We start from the raw sequence: 19,022 nt of genomic DNA, 5'->3' as shown, positions 1-19,022 counted from the left end.
CGATGTTTACGTCCCATCGACGCAGAAATAACACGTCATTTCCTGTGTACTACATGTCCCATGAACACCTGCGGTTGGAACTACAACAGACAACATGGCGGGTACGTGTGTATTTTGTCATCCTTTGAATTTTTAATCGTCTCTTTTAGCTTTACCCGGAGTCCGAGGAAGCGCAAATAAGCATACAAGATAATCCAAATGACTAAACCGCTGGATTTAAGTGACTTAAGCTTCATCATATTTGTTACAATATGTCAGAAAAATGTGACCTTGGTTGTGTTGCTGTCGTTAGCTCGCAGTTGCTAACTCCACTTAGCTTGGCAGGCTGTCGGCTTTAACCTGCTTCTGTGTTTCTCTGCAGCAATCGGAGCTTTCCTGAAGAATGCCTGGAACAAGGAGCCTGTTATCGTGGCCTCCTGCGGGATCGGGCTGCTCGGTAAGCGAACAGCCTCCCGTTTGACTGTTGCTGCTCAGCCAGAATCCTCACTTGACACAGAGGGTGGAACACATTACACCTGAGCTCCAATCTCTGCACTGGCCGCCTCTATGTCAAAGGATTGACTTCAAAATGTTGCTTTTTTTCTGAGTCTCTCTTCTCTATATGTCTAAAAAAAACATGTTTCAACCAAGTTTTGGTACAACAATGGGGGTTGTCAAGAACAGTTTATTTTATTAACAGACTTATTTATGCTTTGCAATAAGAATTTTTCTGTCTTAGGTTACTGCAGGGGGCTGAGGAGAACACTTTTACTAGGATTACTCACTGTTGAAATTTGACATCTGATACAGTTGTTTCAGGTGTTTTAAATTATATTAGTTGTGTATGAGCTGCAATGGATAGTGACTGTACCCCCCCCCCCCCCCCCCCCCCCAGGAGACAGTTATATAAATTACATGTTTAAATACTGACTGATGTCTTAACTAAAAACGTTTTTTCCCATCAGGTGTTGTCCTTCCATTCATCAGCCCGCTCACAAAGTACTCAACCATGCTGAATAATGCAGTGCCATACAATTACCCAGGTAAACACACGCCTGTTGTTCTGAATGCAGATTTCATCTTCCGTTTAATGTTTGCATTGACAAGGCTTTGGGTAACCATTTATCCCTCACATATGTTGTTGATTCAGAGTGAATAAAACTCATTTTTATTTTCATTCTGTAGTTCCCATTCGAGATGATGGAAACCTGCCAGATGTTCCCGCCCATCCGCGTGATCCGAAAGGGAATAACTTGGAGTGGCTCAAAAAGCTATAATCGCCTGTTGTTCATTTCTGTCTACGTAGTTGCTCCAATTGTCAAATGTCCACCAATAAAGATTCTATTTAATTCTACTGTTGCGATGCATTCATTGTGAATTTATTCGGGACACTTGAGAGGGGGACAAAAAAAAATCGTGCTGCAACTAAAAAGGATTTCCTATTATGTTTGAGAATCCCAACGTCTTTCACAAAACATCAAGCAGATTTCAGTGTGTTTGTCCAGAGAAGATACGATGAATTTGAAACTGAGCTTTAAAATAGTTTCAACCCTTTAGATGAGGTTCTGAAATCAGATTAACACTAAAAAGGTTAAGAGAATTTTGTATCATAAAACACATTACTTGCATAAGGAAGAAACTATCTAGTGGTCTATTCAATAGACCACTAGATTGCACAGCAAGATTTGTGCAATAGACTCTATTGCACAAATCTTGCTGTGCTCATTAAAGATTTAATCTTCATTTGTATTTATGTCTCCAGAAGAAAAAGCCAGTACACATGAAATACAGTAATGTTGATAGTAAAGTGTCATTCTTAATAAAATGTTACAATACATTCACAACAACAGTAAAGACACATTTTCTTCATATAACTTTTATTTCACAAAATGTCAATATTCAGTGTTTCTCCACAGTGTGTATTATCATCAAACGTCTGCAGTCATCAGGATGTCATTTTGATACCACAAACTGTGTCTTTGTAATACTGATGTTTTTTTTTCCTTCGCAGAACCACATATCTCTGCAAGAACTGGTGAATTTGAAACAATATTTCACTTTAGCACAACAGTTTTGAACCTGTGTTCCTTTCAGCAGAGAATAATGGAACAGCTAAGTTAAATACTTGGAAACATTCATTATGTATCAGTGCTCAGCTTTTGTTGAAGTTTTCACTTTGAATTAGGTTCATCTCACACTCATTAAGTACAGTACTTGTGTCATTTCAAATGCATAAAAGTTCCTTTTTCTAAATAATTTTCCCACTATTGCAATTACGTTATTACCCAGCTTTTGGTTTTAATGTAATATTCTGCTTGATTTTGTCTTTCAGAGCCTTTTTGCATCTCAAATAATGAGCATACAATGGAATTCTGATTATTATACAGTACATAAACTGAAATAGTTGAATCTTTTTTTCTTTTCTTCTTTCTCATATTAGCTTACAAGCCATTAAAAAAATAGTGTGTTAAAATATTTCTATAATTCTTGAGATCAGATGTTTTTAATCTTAGGCCAATCAGCATCCCAATTAAATCTTTTCAATTCACATGTGAGTAAAATAACTGCATTTTCTCTATGGGAGTGTGGTATCAATAAAGGCTTTTCTTAATGATAACTTAAAAACAATTAACCTTACACGCCACAACTATGAATTCCAATGAGACTCACTTTCCTTTATAAGGTTAAACCCTGCAGGAGTTCAAAGAACTGCATAAATCAATTTCAAGACATGCTTAAAACCTTTCTGCAACAATAATCCCAGAATGTGTCGTGGTTTCACTGTCCTTCGTTTTACCTGAGAGTTAAAGACGGACTCCCTCTACATGCAGCTCAGGAGTTTGCATTGTGAGATGTTTATCACACACAAAGACACAAAGTTCAAATGTTCTACCAAAGTGAAAAATCATTCGGAGAAGAAGTCAAATAAAAGTCATACAATCACACATGTTTTAGCCCTATATACAAGCACGAATAAGTATTAAGTCAATCATTATGCTGTCACCTTTAAAATAGAGGGAGAACTAAAGAAATGAACGTCAACGCAGTTATTAATGACTCACTAAGATCTTTACAGGTGACATCTTGAATCTTCAAGATGCAGAACGATTACAGCATTTAATGGCAATTTAAACATTTTACTTCCATACTTCAGTGGAGAGCACAGCGATACAGAGGATTACTTCTGAGGTCTCTACACTTCGGCGTCGCTCAACTTCCTGTTTACTTTCTTCATCACTTTCACAGATACATTTCCTCCAATGAAACATAATCCTATTTTAAGTCCCGGCTTTCACGTGTGTCCTTAAGATTCTGCTCAGTCCGACTGGTAAACAACCGGCTACAATCACCTTGCCGAGATGATGAATACCTTTAGATTTCAGACTGAAAAGAAGACGTCAAACCACCAGACCAAGCACGCAAATCTCTCATTCATAAGATTTTAACCCTCCACAACTTACTCTTTTCTATGAAAACGCTTCTTTCAATAGTGCCACTATCCAAACGTCACCTACTATAGTTTATCATTTGTGGAGATTATGATCTTCCTCTTGTTTTCTTTTTTTTTCAATTATTCTCTATTTAATGAATGAAATTAAAACATCTTGACGAAATCTCATGAGTCTTGTCCAAGCTGAGTAATAAAATTTAGCTTGGAAATTGCTAATTTTTTTTTTGCATAAAGCATCCATGTACAGAGCTGAAATACTGCAGTCGTCCACACTCACAAATACTAATACATTTCCTCACAGCAGCAGAATCAACACGAGTGTTAACAGGCATAAATATAAGCGATTTGTGCACTTAAACAACAATGTTCATGTCCGATAACTAAAATAGAGGTGACACAGAAATAACTTAAAGTGTGTCATTTTCAATAAAACATGCCCGCGCCTTGTCTAAACATTTTTGAAAAAGTTTTATACGTTAAGAAGTTCACCTCATCTGAAACCAGGAATTTGCACCAGGGTGGCAGCCTTTCTATAAAAAATCTTAACAGAGCGATGGAGACGGAGCCTGTCCTCATCCCAAAACTCTTCATGACAGTCAAAGTGCACAACCAGTTCTAAGGATCCAGTCCCTACATGACCTGAACGGTGACGCGCTCTCTGGATGATGGCACAAAATGAAAACATATCCAACCGTTAAAACACTGCGAGAAGCAAGAGGCATCCTTCAAAGGCCAGGACAGATTTTACAAGATGTTAGTTAGTCTGGACGAGCAAGTACTATTATGATCATCTCTCAACTAAGTACTGCAAATATCTATAGAACTATAGAACTAGTCTACGGTTCATTTAAATGCCCACATTTCACTCGGGCACTATGTTGAGGCAACCCAGTGGTCCTTTTCCTTTTCCAAGGGACCCCACAACTGAATTCAATCGTATTTCTATGAAATCAGACTGAATATCTTTCAATTAAAAAAAGAAACAGCCTCATGAAGCACATGAAACACATACTTGATTTAAACCGATTCAAACTGAAAATTCAAATTAAACTAGGATTCATTGAGATTCAAGGCAATTCGATGTGCTGTCTTCAGGATTTGAGGATGGAGTGACGAACCACAGTGGATCACTCAATGATTGGAGCTGAGCGATCGTTGGTGACTGTCTTTCTCAGTCGGATATGAGCAAAAGGATTGGACCTGAAAGAAAGTGATAAACAACACAATGTACACAGGGAACAGCATGAGAAATACAACAAGTTAAGACAAACACAAGTGAGTGGAAGGTACTGCAAGAAACAGCCACTAAATTAAAATTCAACTGAAAAAGCCTTTAATAAGAAGTAAAACACGGTATAACAGTCCTTTGTAATATAGATTGATATTCTCTGACTGGATTCACTAAGAGTATCTAATAGAGACAATCGTATCTGTATTTGCATGTTGTTAACTGTGAAAGTTAACGTTGATATGCTGATTTTATTTCATGTATTTGTACATAAAAAAAGCTGAAGTTACTTATTCACCTTAAGTTAGGAGACAAACTGCTCATACATTTATAGCTTAAAATTCAAAACTATCCAACATTGACTTTTCTGTGAACATTTCCATAACATTCACTAAATTTTGTACATTTTTAGTTGAATCAAATTTAACCACGAGTGAATTTTCTTTCTGATGATTAAATAAACAAGGAAGGCACTGGTATCTATCATCTTGGCAGAATTAATGTAAATCAGTAAATATTTCATTGTGGTAAAAAGAAACATTCTTTACGGTTGCAAGAACACTTATTAATGGATTACTTCAAATATCTCCCCTTTATACCCGAAAACCTCTCGTGTTTGTCAATATTCACTTTCTGAGTGTGTAACAAATAAATCTGGTAGAAATCTGACCGACAGCCAAATCCACAGATTTACTAAAGCTCCTGTTGAGCCCCAGCAGACATTACACAACACATTTTATAAGATTGTATGTGGCAAGTAATTAAACGACCATTTGAAATTGGTCCTTTATGGTTAGTAACCAGGACTTGCTTGTAAATTACCTGGTGGGTGAATGCGGAGGAGAGGCTAGCTCTGCAGAGATCTGAAAAGCAGAATTATGGGCGCGCGTGATTCCAAAACACCTTCGATCAGCTGTGCAGACGTATTAACAGTTTAACCCCCGATCTTCTCCCACAGGTTTAACATTTCTGACCTTGTGGGTGTCGGCCATGCTGTACGGGCGTGGGCGGAAGGTGCTGACCCTCTGGGGAGGAAGGGAGCGCTCCTCCTCTGAATCGGGGGTGAGGGCCGGGAGAGCCGGGGACACCAGCTTGTCCAGCTGTCCGGTGCTGGTGCTGTTAGCTTTAGATAAGAAGAGGGAGCTGCGAGGAAGGTCACAGGCAGAGAGGAAAGAATACGCAGGGAAATAAGAGATAAAGGATATGTTGGTTTTCTGCAAACAACACTGTTGCTGTTGGAGAGAGAGAGGAAGGAGTCGGGCAGTGGAAAGATCGAAGAATCAACGGTTTAGACTCCTGGGACTTTTATGTGTTTGGCTGCCATGAAAGATGTTTTGGATTAATCAAGACTGAACGCAGAAAGAGAAAGACCGTTACATTACATTCAAAATGACAGAGACCAAATTGGGTTTCACACAAATTATTAATGTCATAATAACACACCTTTCAAAAGACTTCTAATAGCACTCAACTTTAAAACAGCAAAGTTGAGGAGGGCATCTGGTATTTCTCAATGCATTCATGATGCAATAATCAACATTGAGTCATCTGTCAACGATAAAGACAAGAATGAACAGCGTTGGCTGTGATTACCTCTCCAGGTGATCCGTCTTACTGTGGTGCGGTTGAGTGTAGGAGAAAGGGAACCAGCCTTTCCTGTCAAGACAAAAGTCACTGGGCGTGAGCACATGAACAATAATGAATATCAATGTATTACGGAACCTTAGCGGCAACACAAATTTATTTCAGCATTTTACAGGTCTAAGAATCCACTTTCAGCTTTAAATCATACAGGTTTAAAAAAAATAAAATAAATAAGCGTGTAAGATTTTGCCGAATTTTCTCAATTTTTGAAGTAAACGTTACCAAACCCTCACACACGTCATCACTGACAGGTATTCATCATAGTTTCACCTGAAACAAGTTCACTTGACGTCGGACTCTAAAGGTTCTAATGAGAAACACTTAAACACAATGTAGCTCATACACGAACACAACATTATACATGTTGCTACTCGAAAAGTTACTCGTTACTTTTCTTTAGTAATCGAGTTACTTCAATGATCTAGAAAAATAAAAATAACGCCGTACTTGGAATGAGAACTCGTGTTACATTATATTTTCCTGCTCAGTGAGGATGTTTTGTCAATGTGCACAGTGTTGTACTCTTGTATTGAGTGTCGCAGTGACACTTTAACTGAGCTGTCAGTACCGTGTGAGAGTATTTTAACCAAGTAAACTAACAATATTAAGACAAACTAAGGTTTATTTCAGGCTGTATGCATTGTAGAGAAAGACTTTTGCTCAGGCAGAAAAAGGACAACCCACTCAGAACGGAGAGACAGCAGCTCTCCAATGGTTTCTATGGAAATGGTAACTGTGTTACTCATTTCATCGTAATAATTAGTTATTAAGGCACGACTGCCAAAGGTTACAGCCATTAGAGTGGCTACATTCTTCCAACATCACACACAAAGCTATAAGATAGTATCAACGTATACTAGGTTGGTAGCATTATCCTCAGCTGTAAACATTGTTTTGAAGTCTTGCATAATGAACACTTTTCAGAGTGCAGTTAAAGGGTGAAAAGACCACTTGGAGACAAACTGAGTGGGTTGGTTAGTTTCCTGGGGGGCTCGTACCGTCCAGTCCGTTCATTTTGACCATAGTGCCATCCATCTCTTGGCTCAGAGATGAGCAGGGTGATGTTGTCACCAGGCATGAAGTGCAATAGGCAAGCTCCGCCCACTACATTTCCACCACCGCCACTCTCCGACGCTAAAGGCGTGTGAGCAAACATGGCCTCCACACGCGTGGGTCCAGACAGAGGCAGAACTCGAGGGAGGCTGGAGCCTTCGCCAGGGAGGGAAAGAATAACAGGTTTAGAATAGTTTGGACAGCAAAACTTGTACCAAAAGAAAAAAAAACAACAAAATCAATCAGCTTGTACCCTGAAAGCCGCCGAGCCTCATCTCACTGGCGGGCCTCCTGGGCAGCGGGAGCGTTGCCGTCCCGGACACCTCTGCAGTCTTCAGGAGCCAGGGGTTCTGTGACGGAGACAGAGTGTTGCTTCCTCCCGGTCCCACCTGCTGGTGCAGCAGCTGCACCGGAGTCATGGCTCTGGATAGAGGAGCGCTGTGGGGCAGCGGCGGGCTGTGAGGAGCGCTGTGGGGAATCGGGAGCGTCATGCCCTGCGAGGAGCTGCTGGCCGGGGAGACCTGGCTGAGGGTCATCACCGTGGAGGGGATCAGACAGGGGGAGAGGTTGGATGTGTTGGCAGCCAGGAGGAGGGAGCCCTGCTGAGCCGGGCCGCCGGACGTGGTCGGCGTGGAGGCGGCCGGGCTGGTGCTGCCGCTGCCGCTGCCGCTGGCGCTGGCGCTGGCGCTGCTCTCGGGGAGCGGGCTGGCCGACGCACTGACAGGTGTGCTGGTGTGCTGAGGAGACGCTCCTCTGGACGAGCCTCCAGCAGCTCCTCCGGTGGAGGAAGAGGAGCGGAATGTCTGTGGGGAGCCCTGAGGAAGACAGGCATCACTCTGGGAGGAAGAGGGGGGGAGGGCGCGCTGCTGCTGCTGCTGCTGCTGGGAGCGGCTCGAGTCCCCGTTCAACAGAGGAGGGACTTCTTGGACAGAAAGCCTCTGAAAAATATGAAGAACTATTGTAAATTAGGAGTCTTATTTAGAAAACCTAAGCAACCTGAGAAAAACTCACGCGGGCACAAGGCTCACATGCAAACTTCTCACAGAAAAGCCTTTTTAGTTTCAGTTCCACAACCACACACACACACACACACACACACACACACACACACACACACACACACACACACACACACACACACACACACACACACACACACACACACACACACACACACACACACACACACACACACACACACACACACATGCTCACTCAAGTTTCTTACCAGACTGCAGACAGACTAGATCAGGGGTCCCAAACTCGGGTCCTCGAGAGCCCCGATCCAGCTTGTTTCAATTCTCTCCCTGCTTCATCATACAGTCGGGTGCAATCAGGTGTGTTGCAACTAGTAGAGAGCTAAAACAAGCAGGACAGGGGCTGTCGAGGACCGAGGTTGGAGACCCCTGGTACATGCTGGGTTTACTGGTTGTTCTTGGGTTGTTGTTTTTTTAATTTTTTTTTTTTTTTATTCTAGTCAAATCAAAACTGTTGCCTACTAAACCTTGTCAGAGAAAATCAGTATTTTCATTTGCAAGTCTTGATTTCAGTAGCACAATGTTGAGTGGTCAGCACGGCCACGCGTCACTCTACAGCTGGATGACCGACAGGTTTGCTTCAGGGTTCTGTCCTTTCTGTGTAGAGTTTGCATGTTCACTCTGGGCTTGAATTGCACTTTTTCTTCTTTCCTTGGGTAGCATCCTCTCAAAAGGAAATTCGGATTTTAATAATAACTGTAGGTGTGCACCTGAGTGCGTGTGACTGTTGATCTCTCTGTGGGAACTGACTCTACTATACCTCACGAGTAAAATATTCCATTGAAATGATATCAACTGAACTTTTGAATTAACTGATTTTTGAAAAACCAGTTTCAGCTTCTGTGAAACCACTCGCAGTATGAATGACATTAAAACATGTCGAACCTGTTCAGGCTGAGCTGAGGCGAGTTTGGTGTGACGGAGGACCTCGGCTATCCCGGCGGCGCCGGAGCCCTGAGGCGCCGTGTGGCGCAGCAGGTTCAGAGCGCGCTCCGGCAGCTTGGTGGGTTGAGAACATGACTGCTGCCAGGAGGAGAGTTTCTGGGACAGGAGCTCTCTCACCTGTAATGTGTGGAAAGACACAGAAAGGGTTCAACTCACTGGCTCAATTCTTAACTTGTTTGTATTATAAGGCAAACAGTCGTTTTTTATTATTATTAGTTGGTATTACATTCTTTCATTAATATCCTAATTTATCAAAAGGTTAAACTAAACATCAAGGTTAAGTTTATTAGTTCCTCTAGTCTTACATCATTTCTATCATTTTATTGAGTGTTCTCTCTTTCACCACTTTAAAAAAATCTCACATTTTTTATTTTCTTTCCTTCTGTTTTAAGGACATGACTTGATTTATAGCTTATTTTTGTATAAACAATCATTAAAAAAACGTTTTTTAACCACAAAAAAACAATTATAAAGGCTGCAAATTAGTATGAATACACTTTAGTGATTATGCAATTTGCATTAATTACTCTGAGATGGATTACCTATTACTTCCTCATATAAAACCTGATGTAGAAGAACCACAAATTGGACTTTTGGGAGCATTTGGGAAAGACTATTTCCGACAACAGATTAACACAGTATTTTGGATCTAAAGGGTATTTGTAGCGTAACAAAGTAGGGTCCTTGCAACACCCCGGCTTGTTGGGGTTGTTCACCGTTTACACAATGAACAACGATCAGGAAACGATCAGGCTCTTGTGTTAGTAGTGAATAACAAACTCTAAATACTAAGATTAAGGAAAACATGCAGGAAAATCTCAAAAAATGACAATACCAAGGAAAAGTGAGTTTTGTGGATATTCCCATCTATTTTTACACACAAACTGAAAATTCTGCCAAAAATAGGTTAAAATGACTAAAATTCAGTTTCTGAGTTTTTCCACGAGTCCATCTATCCATGTTTGCTACTGCTTTGTTAAATAAGAGTGGACACATCACCTTAGAGTGGTAGTTAATGAGCAGCTTGGTGACACAACACTGTCTGTCCACCAGGAAGCAGTATCGTCTCCTCTCCTCGGTCAGTGCCGATCTGTAACCTGCAGCCACCAGCGTGTCCAGCTCGCCCTGCCGGCGACTCATCAGCTCCACAAACTGGAGAAAAAGGCAAAAGGTTTTCACCGCAAACCTTCACAGTCCGGCATTTTATGGTAACTCGCGTGACACTCAAAAGATAACATGCCCTTTAACGCACATTGTGAGGACTCAGACGGAGGCCCGAAGGTTTGGGCGACGTCACTTCCTGCCTGTCGCCTCATGATAACAGAATCACAGGCAAAAAACACTCTCCTCTGCCCCGGTGACCTTTACCCAGGGTTCGAATTACAACGTGGCTTTCGGGGGAGCCCTATTTTCCGATCAGCGTTTTTAGAGCTCCCCCTAAATTTTTCAAATTAGGCTTTCAGGGGAGCCCAGCTCCCCTTAGCTCCCCCGTAATTCGAACTCTGTCTTTACCTCTATGTATTCCTCCCCTTTGACTTCCCATCCAAGCAGCTAAATCCTCTCACCCTCTTATGTCATTCATGTTTCTTCCAGCTCAAAGATTTTACTCTAAGTTACTTATTTATGCAAAAAAAAAAAAAAAAACATCAGCTGAAGCAGATTATGTTATTCACAGCAGCCTGTTTCTCACACAAACACTCATACAAGTCTGATTTATAATCTGCTGCAAAGCTGATGTTTAGGATTCGCATATTGGAAGGATTTCTCAAATGAAAGGCGTCACGGCCGTACCACCTCCCGCTCACTCTCTGCTCGCCGTGCGCAAAGGATTTCATGGTTTCCACCTCTGCTTTTCTGTTACCTGCATCTCTCTGTCTCCGTATTTGTTGGGGTGGCGGCTGCCCTGGCTCTTTCTGCGCAGTTTCTTCAGCTGGGACTGGCAGCGCTCGATGGACTCCGACTTGGACCGTCGCTCACCCTGGTACTTTTTTAGAGTGGCCTGAGAGAAAGACACAAGCACACAAGGCTGGTCAGCCTTGTGTGCTTGTGTGCTTTGACGCTTTAATAAAGATTCATTAACATCAAATGATTTTAATAGGAATAATTCTAGTTTGACCAAATACCTATTGATAATCCTTTTATTCCCTACCCATTGAGGTAATGTGTCATTCTCATAAACATCTATCTTAGCGCCATCTATGATCGCTATAACATTGCAGAGCAACCAGAAATGAGAGATGTGTCGCCTTTTGCCCATATAGTAGTTTTAAAGTTGACCCCAGGACCCCAATCATGAGTTTCTAAGTACAAAACTATAATACTGAAACACCTGCTATACATTCACTCACTCAGCAAGCATTTTAACCCTTCAACAGTCATAAAATGAAAATATATCCAGGAGTCCGGAATATATTTAACCATAAAACAAGAAGCTGCTGTACACTTTTACACTTCACATGAACCCTCAGGTTGTGTGCAGCTTAAGTCACTCATATTGTTATACACTGATGAGCCATAACATCATGACCACTGACACTATAAGTGGGTAAGACTGATTCGCTCATCTTCAACAGACTTATTAATAGATGAGCTTTACTGGGCAGCAAGTGATGAGTTCATCCTCAAAGTTGATATGTTGGAGCAAAATGGACGTTCATGAGGATTTGAGTGTTTTAACAAGAACTGGCTTGTGATCCTGAGACTACTGAGTGAAAGAATTTCTAAACCTGCAGGTGTTGTGGGCCGTTCCTGGTCTGCAGTTAAGAGCTTCTATCAACAGTGGTCCAAGGAGGTGAACCAATAACAGGGGCTGCCACCCAGTTATAAAAAAGTGTTCTCCCCCTTGAATCATTAATATATTATATTAAAATCTATCTAACTGTATTGTAGTGCCACTCTTATTTCTCTCCCTGCTCCTCCGAGTGTGTGTCATCAAACCAATGACTTAACTTACTGTGAGGTATTTGATGTCCAGTTCCAGCTTCTGCTCCAACTGGGCGAGCAGCTCAGAGTGAAACAGCTTCAACTGTTGAGGAATTAAAATGAAATATTAGCTGTCAAACTTTTACATTTTCTGAGTCTATCTCAAACTCCTCTCAGTGAAACGCTCATCTCAACTTACCGTTGTTGTCATGACAACTCTACAATAACATGACCTAACAGTGGTCTTACCACGTCTTCCAGCTGCACCTGAATCTGCCTGTGGACTTCAGCCATCTGAAACAGTGTGTCACCTGTGAAGAGCAAGGAAGTAAAAAAAAAAAGAAGACACACACTTTTTAATTCTGTGTTCAGACGTGAAGGTGGCAAAAGCCAAATGTCAGAAATGTGTTGCCTGTTCGATGTCGACATGAACGAATGTGTTATCTGCTGATAGCAAATCGATAATAAAACATTGGGGAGAAAAAAAAAGTTGCTGCCTTGACACATTTTCTGATTCACAAAGTGGCGGTCAGCTCGCGAGTCCGTCCCCCGGTCGCACTGCGGTGTGTGTGGTGGCTGGCATCTCGCCCTCCGACACTCCTGCCTGCCTCCCCCGCTGTTTTCGGCATTACAATGAGGTCATGTGGTGTTGTTAATCTCCCAACAATGGCCCTACTCTCTGCCTCTCTCTCTCTCTGTTCTCTCTCTCTCTCTCTCTGTCCCCACATTTCCTCATCCCCTCTCGCCTTCATCTTCTCGCTCACAAACACATGCAGCCGACTCGCAGACTCTTTCCCTCTCCTCGCCAGCTGTCACGTTCACTCTATAAACCCCATTAGGTCGAAAAGGCGTCTCATGTTTGCGCTGTGGTCCTGCTCCACCAGACGCCCACTCACCCAGCTCTTTGGAGCCTTGGCTGTCGCTCGCCAGTTCCCCGAGTTTCACCAGAGCGTCGAAGTAGCCCTTGGCAGCCACGGTCACTCCTGAGGAAGAGAGTGAGCTTTTTAAAACGAAGGCCGAAAAACAATTCTGTAAATTTCGGGTTGTTTTTTTTTTAACTCTTTCCCCGAAAGGAAGACAAATACAAAGGGGAGTTGTGTTTGACGAACCCGTCAGGGCTTTCTCGTAGTGTTTCCCCATCGTCACAAAGTTCTTCAGGCTGGGATTAAACTGGTCCAAAATACCCTGTTTGGCATGTAAATAAAACGTGAATCCAGAGGCTGTTTCCACGTGTACAGAAAACTTTTTTTAAGAAATCAAACACATCCTCCAGTTTTACCTTGTAGACATTTTCTGTCATCTTGTTGACCTCGTCGGTTCGAGACATTTTAACTTCCTCTCAGGTCTGTACACTGGTTATGTTTGCTCTGGATGTCTTTTCCTCCTCCCGTTCACGTCGCTAAGCTTCACGGCAGACGCAGATCTCCTACCAGGATGCAGGTGAACAGAAAATAACAACACATTTAGTAGTTTTCACAATCAAACAACTCAAATCGTACAAGTTAAGGGGGATTTAACTTCACCTGTGAGTAGCATTGTTTGTTATTTTCTGTTTTGATTCTTTTTTTATAAAACTTTTTTCCATTCAACAAAAATAGTGAAGACAAACCTTCTTAAATGTTTAATGATGTGTGATTAGTGACCCTGTCTGTGTGGTTTTTACTGTTAAAAAAAGACTAAAATTGACATTATGTGGTCATTTCCACTGGTGAACAGTGTTTTTGGGTTTTTTTGCACATCTGAAAGTGCTCAGGATTCTGTTGACTAGATTACAAAGGTGTAGGAGGTGTAGAAGAAAGCACTGTGGCCGAGGTAAAGTTTCCAACCTGATACTAGTGTAGGCAGTAGAAAATGAAGAAGTCACTTTGCAAAAGAAAAATAATAATTAACAAAACCCAGATGAAGAAACAATGTCAACAATTGAATTGCTTATTTCAACATTTCCCTTATTTCTCTTCACACTATTTTTGCCCCTCCAACTTTAACTTTTGATCTTTCTTCTTTACTGTTCAATCAAAATGATACAAAGACGTGCTGATATCACTTTACCAAACCATCACAACAAGTGAAGAGGATCTACTTGGGTTCCATGTGTTATTTTCAAATGCATCCCATTTGAGTTTCTGCTGCCAACTTTTTTTTGTTAATCGCCTCACAACACTGTAACTCCAATATTTCTTTAAGATTCGTGTGCCGGACAAGTTGTACCATGTTGGATAAGAACAATGGGCTCCTCCAGTCGGAGTCACAGGTGTCAGAGTTCTGAATAAACAGGCGACGACAACGTTTCCTCGGCAGAGTGAGAGACGATCAAGAGGGGCAGACTGCCGCGGTGGGTCAGAGGATTTGCAGTCTGGATTTGGTGGCAAAAAAGACTCAAACAAGTCCCCAGTGTTTCTTCCCCAGTGCAGCCCTCCTTTGTTATCACGGCGAGATTACAGAGGAAACGTTGACCCAGATCAACTAATGGTATATGACACAGAGAAAACATTTCCAGATTCTTGCTCATTAAGGCCACCCGGGTGCAAGTCTTTCATTTGCCAGGGGAGAAGAGTCTGCTGTTGTGCTTTGTCCTAACATTCAGCTTGACTTACATGATTTATGACGTGTCTCTTCTTCAAAGCGACGTGCAGGAACACCACAAACACGCAGCTTTTTGCATTCGAGATGTGAAGGGATTGATTCTAAGGTCAGGATGCAACAGGAAAAGTCTGCAGGTGGTTGGAGAACTGATACAGAAGGTGCATTCATGTGCTCCAGCCTCTTTACATTTCTTTATATATATTTTTTTTTTTTTTTTAATAAACAGATAAGGTTGGGTTCCGGGAAAACAAAATATGATGAATGTTTTATTCAAGAATGTTTACAGATAAAAAGGCGGAAATTTTATGGTTTTTGTCTGAGGGAATCTTAGCAAATAACTAAAAATATATATAATTAGGAAATGTGCATGCAGATACGTGCTTAGGGAAGGTGTGCTAGGCATTTTAACATCTGAAATAAATTCACGAAAAACAGTTTGATCTGTGGATGAACTGTATGTACACTCACAGATTATATAAGACCACAGGAATGCATTGAGAGGATCTTGTGCTAGTTTAAGTTGAAATTGTGCCACATATCCACTTGAACTTTTCTGAAACACCAGTTAAAGATGTGATTTTGAAGACAAAATTGCCCTCCTTCAGTGAATGTTGTTTTGTTTTTCTTCCACACCACCGGCTCTTATTTCTACAACCGCATTAACAATAAAAGTCAATCTCGTTGCATTTATATGAAAACCGATTACAACATAGAAATGGCATTGCACTTTAGATTGCAATTTAGATTTTTTTTAAACTCACGGATGCCACGTGAGTTAATATATAGCATAAAGAAAAACTACACTTTATTAGAAGGTCTATTAAAGTATTTAAAATCGCAATAAAACAAACGCAAAGCCTCTCATTTTCTTTCCAGAGTACCAAACCATGAGGAGACACTAACAGCTACCTGTTGATCTCTCAGCTCCGTGTGTGCCACACTATCAAATAATTCAGCTACTAAATAATAATAATAATTAAAAAAAAAAAGTTACATACCTTTTCTCATCTCATTGTGGGGAAGGAGGAACAAACAAAAAAAAGGCTTCCTGTGCTTCTTTTGAGAGTTAAATGAAGAGTAGAACACCCCTCTCTTTCTTTTCCCATTAGGCGACTTTCCCTCTCCGTTAGTTGGTGGGGGGTTGTTTCATCCTGCAGGGCACTAAATCTCAACTCCCCTCCACCCCTTTTTCACATGCTCTCTCTCTCTCTCTCTCTCTCTCTCTCTCTCTCTCTCTCTCTCTCTCTCTCTCTCTCTCTCTCTCTCTCTCTCTCTCTCTCTCTCTCTCTCAGGAATCAGGGTCAGACTTCCGGTGCCGTTCAGTACCTTTCCTCATTAATGAGCCGATTACCGAGATGCCTTCACTCCTGCAGAAACCTCCTCTTCCCTGCACCTCCTTCTCCTCCTCCTCCTCCTCCTCTTCCTCCTCCTCGTGCAGTAGCAGCAGCAGCAGCAGCAGCAGCAGCGGCTCTCTCATTCTGCTGCAGCCTCTCTCACTCCCTCTCTCACTCGGCCGGAATAACAATGAGCTAACGGGACCCGGACTGAATAGCAGCAGCAGGAGAATAATGACTTGAACTTTTTAAGCCAAAGACAGAGCCGCACTCTGCAGGCCTATCACTGGCCTACATACACCACCCGGCCCATCACACATTCCTGCTTCCCATTCTCACAGAGGGACAGAGGAGGAGGAGGAGGAGGAGGAGGAGGAGGAGGAGGAGGAAGAGGCCCTGCACGGACACAGCCGGCCCTTTCATTTATTGCAATAAACTGAGCAAGAGATTAAAGGCTCATATATAGATATATATTTAAAAAAGAGTTTTAAAGTAGTGGAAAAAGTGTGTGTGTTAGTGAAATAGATTTACACAAGTGCTGCACTTTTTCTTTTTCTTTTTAAAGTTTACTCTAGCAGGGCCATAACCCCGGCACAGAGCCTTCAATAAACACTACACTGTCAGAGCCCCCTCACATACAGCTGCCTTTTATTACTTCCAATTCACGATTCTGTTCCGAGATTTTGTTAATTTATTAGAACCGTCTGAGGCCTGGCTTTATGCATCACTTTGTCTGAGAGAGAGAGTCCACGTTGAACACGTTGGGTTTAACATGTAGAGTATACAAAAAAAAAAAAAAAAAGTTGAACTTTAGGGGGTTTCAAAGTGTGGGAGGATGAGCCTCTCGTACAGAACTTGAACCACATTTCAGCCTCAGTCCCTGCATGTGCTTTGTCTCTCATACCAAGTAGTGTTCTTTAGAATGCAGAACTTTCACATGTTTTATTATTATTATTATTATTTGTAATCACGAGACACTGTTGTTAACTGCTGGGGTCAATAGAAAAGAAAAAATAAACAGTTGTGTTTTAATTGGAATTGAAATAAATATATTCCTATATTTATCTGAGAATTGTTGTTTTCCAATCTCAGGCTTGTAACAGCTACAGTTACAGTGAAAAGCACGTTCACTTATAAATTATAGACCTTTTACAGGAATTAAAGAATACAAATAAATGAGAAAGGTTTAAAGATCATTAAAAATGTTCTTGGATCTGAAACGAATATATGATGTGCATATAACAGCATTATTGAGTCTTCTGACAAATTAAGACAATTTTATATATGATGTGAAGGCGAAATCTAAAAAGACTGAATGGAGCTATAATACCAAAGCCTCACTTTTATTATAATTTGTGCTGTTATTAGATATTTCTAAATATTTGTCTAACCACTGTTACAAATGCGTCGAAGCATTAATGAAGCAGCAGCAGTAGTAGTGACTAACAGGAAGTTCAGATCGAGTTGAAAAGTGAAAGCTGCAGTAGTAAGTTCTCACCAGTAGAGGGCAGCCGATCTCTGCTGCCCACATGTCAACGTCAGTTTAAACATGTCCTGTTTAAACTGCTTCAACAAATGGTAAATAAGACTATACCAGATTTACTTGACATTGACAACACACGTCTCGTGTTTAAACTTGATAACATTAATATTGATCTTACAAATACCCAATTATTTGTGTATTTTCCCAATAAACATCATCAGCTGCGTATTTCTGCAGTTGCAAGTATTTTTCGTTAGGGGGCGATGATGAGGCATCCTCTCTGCCAGAGGCAGTCAGCACATCCAACAGATAAGGTATTTTCCACTGAGGTGTTAGAGAACAGTAGACAATTCCTCACTGCAGCTGAGCCTGTGCCTTTGAGCACATTCACAAACCATTATATTATAATATATTATATTATATTAAATTATATTCTAAGCAAACTAAATCACATCCCCATTGATATGAAACCTGCAGCAGCAGGCTGTGTGGAAGCTCGTCTCCTTTCCAGAGACTGGACATCATGTCCTGTCTCCATCAGAGCAGCCTGGTCCTCCTCCGCAAGGTTCTGGGTCAGTAGTTTCAGTGTTGTTTCAGGGGGATACTGGAGCGTCGCTCGTCTCGTGTCCTTGGATCTGAGCCGCAAAGCTGTTTGTGCCGGTCTGCTCACTTCGCTGAGGCCTAATTCACACACGCTAAGGAGATTGACAGACAGGAGGACTCGGCAGGCGTTGACCTATTAAACAATAAAGATGACTAACCAACACCTCTCCCGTCTACTGAGGCTAGAACAAGAGGGCTTCCATAAATATTTTTCTTACAGCATCCAGAAGATATTGACAGTGAAAAATAATTTAACGAAATGTCTGTCATGAAGTTCAGAATTGATCTGCGGCTGTTTTTTCACTGATCATCCTTGAGATGTTTCTACAACTCCATGAGAGCCCACCTGTGGTAAAAGCAGTTGACTGGATATTTACCTTAATGTATAAAGTAACACAGTTAACTGCATGTCGGAGCACAAAGAGGAATCAGAGGAATTGTCTGTAACCCTCAGAGACAAGACTGTCTTTGAGCACAAATCTTGGGAATAATACAGGAACGTTTCTGCTGCTCTCAAGGTCCCAATGAACACGTCATCAGTCCTCCATCATCAGTAAAAGGAAGAGGTTTGACTCCAGCAGGAGGACCTTCCAGAAGGACACCCCGTCTCTGCAGCCGTCCAGTAAGAGGGACACGGCAGCCGACCGGGAGGTTCTCAAAAAGCACCTGAAGGACTCTCAGACCGTGACAAACTAAATTCTCTGGTCTGATGAAGATTGAACTCTTTGACATGAATGCCATCCGTCCCTCTATTCTGACT

The 19,022-nt window shown here is 41.6% G+C and overlaps 2 protein-coding genes across 2 annotated transcripts; one reads left to right on the top strand and one right to left on the bottom strand.

The window, feature by feature from the left end:
* Window positions 1–67: 67 nt before the first annotated feature.
* ndufa3 (NADH:ubiquinone oxidoreductase subunit A3) lies at window positions 68–1,338 on the top strand. Its single transcript, XM_080500356.1, has 4 exons — window positions 68–101; window positions 362–436; window positions 945–1,022; window positions 1,165–1,338. The coding sequence occupies exons 1-4, from the start codon at window positions 95–97 to the stop codon at window positions 1,254–1,256; spliced, it is 252 nt and encodes an 83-aa protein (XP_080356482.1). The 5' UTR covers window positions 68–94; the 3' UTR covers window positions 1,257–1,338.
* Window positions 1,339–1,931: 593 nt separating this feature from the next.
* Window positions 1,932–13,647, bottom strand: LOC308133350 (BAR/IMD domain-containing adapter protein 2). The gene is made up of 14 exons (XM_080500683.1): window positions 13,539–13,647; window positions 13,369–13,444; window positions 13,156–13,242; window positions 12,509–12,570; window positions 12,291–12,362; window positions 11,199–11,336; window positions 10,337–10,489; window positions 9,278–9,454; window positions 7,609–8,293; window positions 7,301–7,511; window positions 6,252–6,314; window positions 5,633–5,801; window positions 5,481–5,521; window positions 1,932–4,630 (listed from the first exon to the last, which is right to left on the bottom strand). The coding sequence occupies exons 1-14, from the start codon at window positions 13,584–13,586 to the stop codon at window positions 4,558–4,560; spliced, it is 2,055 nt and encodes a 684-aa protein (XP_080356809.1). The 5' UTR covers window positions 13,587–13,647; the 3' UTR covers window positions 1,932–4,557.
* Window positions 13,648–19,022: the final 5,375 nt, after the last annotated feature.

The sequence above is a fragment of the Blennius ocellaris genome (assembly GCF_963422515.1).
Source record: "Blennius ocellaris genome assembly, chromosome: 8".
NCBI classification, from domain to species: domain Eukaryota; kingdom Metazoa; phylum Chordata; class Actinopteri; order Blenniiformes; family Blenniidae; genus Blennius; species Blennius ocellaris.
The sequence above is the reverse complement of the archived record's forward strand: the minus strand, read 5'-3'. Positions and strand labels throughout refer to the sequence as shown.

Excerpts from the sequence above, each read along its gene's own strand:
- ndufa3 (XM_080500356.1), top strand. Across the intron at positions 437-944 it reads CTGCGGGATCGGGCTGCTCG|GTGTTGTCCTTCCATTCATC; the intron begins GTAAGCGAACAG and ends TTTTCCCATCAG. Across the intron at positions 1,023-1,164 it reads AGTGCCATACAATTACCCAG|TTCCCATTCGAGATGATGGA; the intron begins GTAAACACACGC and ends TTCATTCTGTAG.
- LOC308133350 (XM_080500683.1), bottom strand. The coding sequence starts at position 13,586 with ATGTCTCGAACCGACGAGGTCAACAAGATGACAGAAAATGTCTACAAG. Across the intron at positions 13,243-13,368 it reads CTACGAGAAAGCCCTGACGG|GAGTGACCGTGGCTGCCAAG; the intron begins GTTCGTCAAACA and ends TCTCTTCCTCAG. Across the intron at positions 10,490-11,198 it reads ACGGAGACAGAGAGATGCAG|TTTGTGGAGCTGATGAGTCG; the intron begins GTAACAGAAAAG and ends CTTTTTCTCCAG.